The sequence below is a fragment of the Nicotiana attenuata genome, chromosome 3, assembly GCF_001879085.1.
Source record: "Nicotiana attenuata strain UT chromosome 3, NIATTr2, whole genome shotgun sequence".
Lineage (NCBI taxonomy): Eukaryota > Viridiplantae > Streptophyta > Magnoliopsida > Solanales > Solanaceae > Nicotiana > Nicotiana attenuata.
In genome coordinates, this window is record NC_031991.1 from 68,890,407 (window position 1) to 68,899,683 (window position 9,277).

General features: G+C 33.7%; 1 protein-coding gene across 1 annotated transcript; it reads left to right on the forward strand.

Annotated features, from left to right (window-relative positions):
* LOC109224030 (probable sulfate transporter 3.4) lies at positions 4,631-9,277 on the forward strand. The gene is made up of 12 exons (XM_019388570.1): positions 4,631-5,143; positions 5,871-6,078; positions 6,751-6,922; positions 7,010-7,075; positions 7,155-7,262; positions 7,337-7,453; positions 7,539-7,665; positions 7,759-8,045; positions 8,290-8,480; positions 8,571-8,656; positions 8,752-8,828; positions 8,929-9,277. Exons 1-12 carry the CDS (start codon positions 4,762-4,764, stop codon positions 9,070-9,072), a joined length of 1,965 nt encoding a protein of 654 aa, XP_019244115.1. The 5' UTR covers positions 4,631-4,761; the 3' UTR covers positions 9,073-9,277.

The following is a 9,277-nucleotide window of genomic DNA, read 5'->3' on the forward strand; positions in this document are numbered from 1 at the left end:
TATAAGCAGTAGAGTCTTTTATTATTCTTAATTAAGAATTCTATTCCATGTCGACTAGTCATGTTTTAAATATCTATCTTTTCTTCTTGTAAGTAGTGGAGAATAATATTGGAATTTGGAGGTCAAAAGCTTTCATCGCACAATGCAGATGATTCTCCTCTTGATAAAATAAAAGAATTAAGCCACATTAATTTGATTGACAGAAGAATAAATCTTTGCATCGGCTGATTCTTTTAATCTTTGGTACTATATGTTATTAATTGAATACTTTGTATATACTTGTCTCTTTATCATTTCGAAGTACCATAAATAACGGGGACAACGACTAGCAGTGTTTAACAATTTATATGCGGCGAATGTAGAGGCGGAGCCGGGATTTCAAGCTTGTGGGTTTGGGATTCTAATTTTTTTAAGTTACTGGATTCTACATTAATAATTTATTCATATTCAATAAAAATTTTAAGACAAATACAAGATTCGAACCAAAGTTAATAAGTTCGACCGAACCCGCTCTCGGTACTCTAGCTTCGCCCTGAACGGATGGTGATAGATGCTATCGATCTCTTTGTAAAATCCTCAATTTTTTGAAGAAGACAAGACAGTTATAAATCATAAACACTGTTTCAAGAATCCACCATGGATGGACCAAATTAAAATATGGCCTCTATTGCCACTTCTGAATCTAATTTCAGTGTGCCACATTGGTCGAGGAAACGAGTAATTATTTTCTCAATCACCTCATGAGTTAACTTTTGGGGTTGATTAACCCAAAATCAAATTTTCAGGTTAACTCGTCCTCCAATTCTAGGCATGAGAAAATGAGATATTATCTCAAATTACATAATCTTGAAAAATAATTAATCATCACTAATTTGATTAGGCCCTAGATTCATTTGCTTAACAACTTATTTTCCATCTTTTTTCATTCCCTTTACGGTCTTTGAATTGTTATATGAAATTAACATGTTATAGTACAGATAAATGTGTATATATCCTACGATATTTTAATCAAGCATTAAAGCGTAAATTAAATCTTCACGTATCTTTTCTCTCCTTTTTTGTCGAGTCTTTATTAATATATATATCATTTATAATTAAAGGCACAAAAAGAATAGGTGCACATGGCAGTAGCCTCACCTACAATAGGAGTATAAATTTAATTGCATTACTATATATTTATGAACAGAATAAGTGCTGATTCCAGATTTGTATTAACGTTATTCAAACGCATGCCTCCCCATTTGGGACTGATATTCATATTTTTAGCAATAAAGGCTTCAAATATAAAGTTTTGCACAACTTAAAATTTTTCAGAAGCATCTGAATTTTGTATGGCCAACTTAGTTTCTAGAAGTTGAGAACCAAAAGAAAATCTAATGAGAATATATTTCAACAAAAAGAATGGTCGGTTTGAGAAACTTCGTCAAGATGTGAAGGAATAGAGCCGACTTCAAAATCTAAAATTGATAAGATTGAATTTTAAGAATTTATTTCATATAAGAAATTATGAATTCATAATTTAATGTTTGTTAAAATTAGTGTATTTAGTAATACGCGTGTTGTGCATGTCTCTCGTATTAAGGAGAATAAACTTTTAAAAATAACATAAGTATTGTTCAAAAATGTTTGCGCTACGATATAAAAACTACAAAAAATTTCAAGTTCGAAAATGATAATCGTTTTAAATATGTTTAGGTAGTAGATCTACTCTAGTAATTTTTTCTTAGGTTTGTTCTAGTACTTTCTTCATTATACAAAAGTATCATAGGAGCAACATTTGATTGAAAGGTAAACGGTCGTTCAACTTTACAGGAACACGTGGGTACGTACATTGCGTGCATATATAAAAATAGTGACGTGGCTACTTGAACTCGCACCGGACTATTCTCTAGGCACCTATTACCCACTAAAACTTATCAGACTAGAAGAATCACCTAACTAGTATTTTTTGTCTCCTCTCAAATATGAGTCCTAGTCTCTCATGGTTCTCACCTATTTCACTAAGTACGAGGCAAAAATGTCAAATATTGTATCAACTCAAAATAGCCCCCGTTTGGTCATAGATTTTGGCTTCATTGTTTTCAAAATAATTTTAAAAATATTGTTTGTTTATGAAATATGATCATGTTTTGGGGGAAAAAATCGAAAATTTCCAAGTTCAGTTTTTGGGTAAAATTTTTTCTTCACTCTCAAAACTTCAACTTTTCTTCTAATAAAATGCATGTCCAAACACAACTTCAATCTTTAAAAAATACTTGTATTAGTACCCGCGGGATGCCGGACACAAAAATCAAATTATAATTTGTGGTATTCGGATTATATATTAATTACCTTAAAATTTAAACCTACCAGATAAAAATTACATATAATCATTAGATATCAGTTAAGAAGCAGGACATGAAACTGTTTCTCATATCTCGTACATGATTTTATTTTTTGAATAAATAAACTTTTTATCTTAAAAAGAAAAAGAAAAATTATTTAAAAAAAAATTGAAATGGCAGTTTTTAAGTATTATTTATAATTTTATTTTTTATTTTAAAATAATTTAAAAACTCCAAATTGAAACTTTTATCCAATTTTGAACGGACATTTTTTTTTAAAATTTTGTTTTTCAATTATAAAATACTTTATTTTATTATTTTATGGATATTTTAAATTCAAAAACAATAACCAATAACTAATTATTAACTACTTATGCCATGTGGCTTTTTCTAGGATGCTACTTGGCTTAAGGAGAGGATTTTTTCCTCTTCTTTTAATAATATACAGATATAGATTTTTCAACATAACTTCAAAAACTCTTTTTCCCAAATTTCAATCAAATCTATATCGATAGCTTTTAAAAAAGGTCCCAATTCAAATACACGAATGCGACAACTCAAAATATAAAAATGTCTCAATTCTAAATAAGGTGAAATTGGCTATACGAATCTGCATCGCTATAAATTTTGTTATGCTCAAGCTATATTCAAACGATTCATCGAATGGTCTGATCTCCTGCCCTTTTTAATTTAGGGAATCTGGATCAACAGAAATTATAATAACACCAACAATACCAATCTTCACCCATCCTTGAGATTTTTTTAATCATGCACTAGAATTTCACTTCATGACATCCAAAAACACTCCCTTACGGACCAGCAAAACCATTCAAATTAAATGGCATACCCCACAAAAAGGATGGACAAAACTTAATATAGATGGAGCATCCGATAATGCAAAAGGAGATATAGGAGGAGTGTTTAGGGACAGTACGGGGAAATGGATTTTAGATTTCCACAAATACTGTAATGCTCTATTTCCGTTACACATTGAATTGTAGGCTCTCCAAGAGGGGCTACAATTGGCTTCAAGGTTTGATCTATACCCATCGGCAGTGGAAACAGACTCAACAGAAGTGATCAACGCTATTAACAATGGCCATACACTACTAGCTAATTTGATATACTCTTGCAGGTCATTAATGCATCAAGAGAGGGGCCTTCTTCTACGACATAATTTCAGGCAAGGAATGCAGTAGCTGGTGCACTAGCCAAGGAAGCAAAAAACCAAAAAAACAATCAATATAATCCTGGAAGAACAAAACTGTTTGCTCAACCACCGATTTTTGTGCAACAACTTCTAATCAACAACATGAGCGAGAAATACTACTCGTCAAAACAATCACCTCTCTTTATGTAATATATATACTTAGGACTCTAGGAAATCAAAATATTGTGAGTGACAATAGTTGTTTGTCTGAGGGGATACACAACCCCAATGTCACTTTCGCATGTAATATGCAAAACTCTATCTAGTATGTAATATATAAATCCTTTTACTACTAAAAAAAAAACGATTCATCATAGAAAATGCTAACCTACGACTCCTATAATTGTTACTATCTTTTATTTAGGTGAAATTGGCTATACGAATCTGCATCGCTATAATTACTGCTATCTTTTACTTATCCACTATACTAAATCAAGAGAAAGACAATCTTTTTTTCTTGTTTTACCCTAATCATTAATTACTCATTCTTCAAGACTTTTGAAAATACTATCATTATTATGGGTAAAATTATAAAATACATATTTATTTATTATTTCTTAAAGGGCATTAAAAGTCCAAAGTGGACAGTTAAAAGTGAACAAAGGGAGTATATATATATATATATATATAGTAAAATTATAATACCCAAAATAATTACATTGGTATGCTACATGCCTACATTTGCTACTTTCTATTTTGAAGAAAAAAAATAATCTCAACTAAATCTGAAACGTTATCCTTTTTTAATTTTTTTTTTATAAATAAATGGTAGGTAAAAGTTAAGAAATTGAAGTCATAGAATCTCAAATCATAATGTAAGATCGTTAAACACCATCTATAGGTACACGTTATATGTTCGAACTCTGTTGCAGATAAAATTCTATACAGTATTTAAGTGGATAAAAATAAAGGGTTAGCCCATTATGTTAATTCTCGTTTAATTATTAATAAATAAAAGTGCTAAAGAAAATTATCACTTCCCATTTTATCCAATTATTTTAATTATCCCCACTATTTTAACTACAGTAGTATATTTTCTCTAATGTTTGGGTGAGATTAAACTTTTCCCCTATAAAAATGGGAGTGTGTCCTTTTCCATTCAAACAACCAAAAGATCAACTGCTTGTTATTAACTGATTCCTTCGTCTTTGATCCAAATCAGAAACTACCCCAAACTCATGCCCCAACTTCTTATCGTTCTTGAACCAAATTTCCTGTAAAAAAAAAATGACATTAAATTCTATAAAAGTGGAAGATTCGTCATGCAATGCAACAGAAACTGAGGCGGCGACGTCGTCGTCAATGCAATCCTCAGGTGTACATAAGGTTTGTTTGCCACCGTACAGAACCACTTTTCAGAAACTCCGGCAACGGTTGTCGGAGATTTTCTTTCCCGACGATCCACTTCATAAGTTCAAGAACCAAACGGGGTTGAGGAAATTTGTTTTGGGTCTTCAGTTTTTCTTCCCTGTTTTTGAATGGGGTCCTCTGTACAGTTTCAAACTTTTAAGGTCTGATGTAATCTCTGGCCTCACCATTGCTAGCCTTGCTATCCCTCAAGGAATTAGTTATGCTAAACTTGCTAATTTGCCTCCCATTATTGGGTTATGTAAGTGCCACTCTTTTTATCTTTCTTTTTCTTCTTTCTCTATGATGGTCGCCACTAAAACAAGGTGGTCAATTGAACAGTCTTCGCTAGAAAATTATATAGTATATAGATGCTTAATATAATTGGCGAGGGTGAGCACCCTCCACTTCCAACCAAGAGGTTGTGAGTTCGAGTCACCCTAAGAGCAAGGTGGGGAGTTCTTGGAGGGAGGGATATCAAGGTAAGATCTGCATATACACTACCCTCCCCAGACCTCACTAGTGGAATTATACTGGGTTGTTGTTGTTGTTGTATGCTAAATATGACGTTCACCCTAACGAAATTCCTTTGGTTCGCCAACCCTTACTTTACTTTTTGTGACGACTAAGGCAATGGTCGCATAAAGTCGCCATGAAAAATTCTCATTTTCTAGTAGTGTTAACGCAAAATATGCTCGCCACTAAAACTATCACTATTTGCACCGTTTAGGGGTAGTAAACTGAACAACATTCATCAAAAAAATTATACTGTGTATATATGTCAAATATGACTATTTAAACATGTATATATAAAATCTTGAATGCCTTTAACATAATTCCTTCTTTTGCTCGTGCATGGAACCCTTACTTTTGTGGCAACTAAGGTTATTGACACGTAGAGTCGTCACTAAAAATTTCATTTCTTGTAGTGTTAACTAAATTATGGAGTAGTAATTAATAGAAGGTGATATGGATTTTTGTTGACACAGATTCAAGCTTTGTGCCACCATTAATCTATTCAATTTTGGGAAGTTCAAGACATTTAGCAGTTGGTCCAGTATCTATAGCCTCACTAGTGATGGGAACAATGTTAAGCCAAGCAGTTTCATACAGCCAAGAGCCAATTCTATACCTTCAACTTGCTTTCACAGCAACACTTTTTGCTGGATTGTTGCAAGCTTCATTGGGATTTTTCAGGTTTACTACTCTGTTCATGAACATTTCTATTACATTTTTTTGTTGTGTGTAAACAGTGTTACACTAAGTACTTTTTCTCATTTTCTTTACCTCATAAAGAATAGAATTATTCCAGAAATTTTTTTCATTCCACTATCAGTGTTACTGTTAACTAAAGTTAATGCTATAATGTAGCAGATAGCAAAGTGGAAACAAACTTTTAGGAAAAGATATACCAAAAAATCATTGGGAACTTTTGCTGAGAATGAAAAGAGAAAAAAAAAGGTACAGATGATTTTGAATAGAATAGAAAGGAAAAGGTTGTTGATTCCAAGGTTGACAAACTGACACTAGAGATATTTCCCTGCACTTTTCAGAATCTCAATTAACCAGTAAAGCAGTAAGTACATTTTGTAAAATATTCTCCTCAGATTTTTACTGACCATGAATCAATCAATAAATCAGGAGAATTTGGTTTCCGCTGGAAGAGGTCATGAAACTGTTTGATTTTCACTTGTGACTTTGTATGTTATAACAATCTATAGTTGTAAAGTGAATTACTTGATTGTCACACATAAGATTAGCTCGACATACTCAAACTGATTTGCTCTTATGATCTACGAATCATTGTGTTCTGCTGAATTTACTGCAGTTTAATCATAAGGAAATTGACTTAAATTCCATGACTTGCAGGTTAGGATTCATCATTGATTTTCTCTCGAAGGCGACTCTACTAGGGTTCATGGCTGGTGCAGCGGTCATTGTCTCTTTGCAACAACTGAAAGGATTGCTGGGGATATCTCACTTCACAAACCAGATGCAAATAGTTCCTGTTTTGTCTTCTGTTTTCACTCACAAAGATGAGGTTAGAAGTTTCCTCCAATATTGTGCTCTTCTGAGTAATATTTAAGGCATAAAATTGTCGTTGTAACTCTGCAACATCTTTTCGCAGTGGTCTTGGCAAACCATTGTTATGGGTGTTAGTTTTCTCATCTTCTTGCTGGCGACAAGGCAAATCGTAAGTTTTTGGTTTATGTGAATGAGAAAGTTTTGCTTCATGTTCATCTCCTTGTTGATCGTTTTCTAATTAATGACAGAGTACTAGGAAACCGAAACTTTTCTGGATTTCAGCAGCAGCTCCGTTAGTATCCGTTATTCTCTCAACTATCATAGTTTTCCTACTTAAATCCAAGACTATTCAGACTGTGAGTAACATGCATCATTTCTAGTTTCATCCATTATATTTAGACGGAAAAGACTAAAGATTCTTTTGTTGTAGATTGGACACCTACCAAAGGGGATAAATCCACCATCACTGAACATGTTACATTTTAGTGGCCCTCATCTCGCTCTTGCTATCAAAACTGGCATTATAACTGGAGTCTTATCGCTCACAGTAAGTGAATACTAACTACTACTACCAGCATTTTATTCCTCAAAGAAAGAAAAGGAGGAGATTTTTTATCGACATAGCCCTGCAGGAAGGGATAGCGGTAGGAAGGACATTTGCTGCTATGCAAAATTACCAAGTTGATGGTAACAAAGAAATGATAGCTATCGGACTTATGAACATGGCTGGCTCTTGTGCTTCCTGCTTTGTCACTACAGGTACAACCGAAGCAACACTCTTATTCTTAGTTGTAACTAAAACTTGCTAAGTTTCCTCTTTCTATTATTCCAACTAAAAATTCAATTTTGCAGGATCATTTTCTCGATCTGCTGTAAATTACAATGCTGGAGCAAAAACTGTCGTTTCAAATATAATAATGGCGGCAACTGTGCTTATCACCCTGCTGTTTCTGATGCCGCTGTTCCATTACACCCCTAACCTCATCTTGGCAGCTATTATCATAACAGCAGTGATCGGCCTAATTGATTATCAAGCTGCATTCCGTTTATGGAAAGTTGACAAACTAGATTTTGTGGCTTGCTTGTCTTCCTTTTTTGGTGTCCTTTTCATCTCAGTGCCTCTTGGCCTAGCAATTGCAGTAAGCTTCTCCTCATAAATCTTAACATACTCGGATGCCTTGAAATTTCTACTTCTCATGTTTAATAATATATCCTAAGTTGAGAGTCTTTCGGAAACAGCCTCTCTGCCTTCTAAAAGGTAGGGGTAAGGTCTGCGTACATACTACCCTTCCCAGACCCCACTTGTGGGATCACACTGGGTCTGTTGTTGTTGTCGTTATGTTTAATAATATATTCTAATTTTGTTCATGAAAAATATTTCAGGTTGGTGTTTCAGTTTTCAAGATCCTATTGCATGTTACAAGGCCAAATACTAATGTCTTGGGCTACATTCCTGGTACTCAATCATTTCAAAGCCTAAGCAGATATAGCGCAGCTGTTAGGATTCCTTCTTTCCTTATTATAGCTGTTGAGGCTCCTTTCTATTTTGCAAATTCTACCTACCTACAAGAAAGGTAAGTTTAACTTTCAAAGATAACAAGTGAAGTTGTAAAGTTGTTAAATATTTGCTACATCAGAGTTGTATCAACCAATGGTAATTACAGGACATTGAGATGGATTCGGGAAGAGGAAGAGAGGATAGAAGTCAAAAAAGAAACTGCAATCAAATGTGTAATTCTTGACATGACAGGTTTGTTGAAAAAAGAAAACAACATCTTCTCATGTTTTTCTTTCACCAGTAATCTGCACGTCTAATAACGAAATTATGGGGTTTTCGTCCTGCAGCTGTGACAGCTATAGACACTAGTGGCATTGATACAATATGTGAACTCAGAAGGATACTTGAGAAAAGATCACTTAAGGTAAACATTCTGTCAATTATATTGTGTCAAGCTTTTATTTGCAGAATGGCGTTATCCTTTCTTTTCTTGCTCGTTTATGCTTCGATGTATACTGCTTCAGCTCGTGCTGGCAAATCCGGTTGGAAACGTTATGGAAAAGCTGCATAACTCGCATGCTCTTGAGGCCTTTGGATTAGACGGATTATATCTAACAGTTTCTGAAGCTGTGGCGGATATTTCATCTTCTTGGAAGGCTGAAGCTTGAATTACTAATACTATACATAAGATTTGGTGGGAGAATTAAATACTCTGAACTTGCTTTATTGGGCTAAGCTCTTCTAAGAAGAGATTTTGATGTATAATATTTATCTTGATCTAGAATGAAGAGAAATCATTTGCTTGAATCAAAGTTGGATTATCGTTGTTTGTACAGTATCTAGAAAGAAATGAAATTGTAAATTTCCTCTCTT

Coding starts and splice junctions, on each gene's coding strand:
- LOC109224030 (XM_019388570.1), top strand. CDS start 4,762: ATGACATTAAATTCTATAAAAGTGGAAGATTCGTCATGCAATGCAACA. Junction 7,076..7,154: donor TGCTGGCGACAAGGCAAATC/GTAAGTTTTTGG, acceptor AATTAATGACAG/AGTACTAGGAAACCGAAACT. Junction 7,263..7,336: donor AATCCAAGACTATTCAGACT/GTGAGTAACATG, acceptor CTTTTGTTGTAG/ATTGGACACCTACCAAAGGG.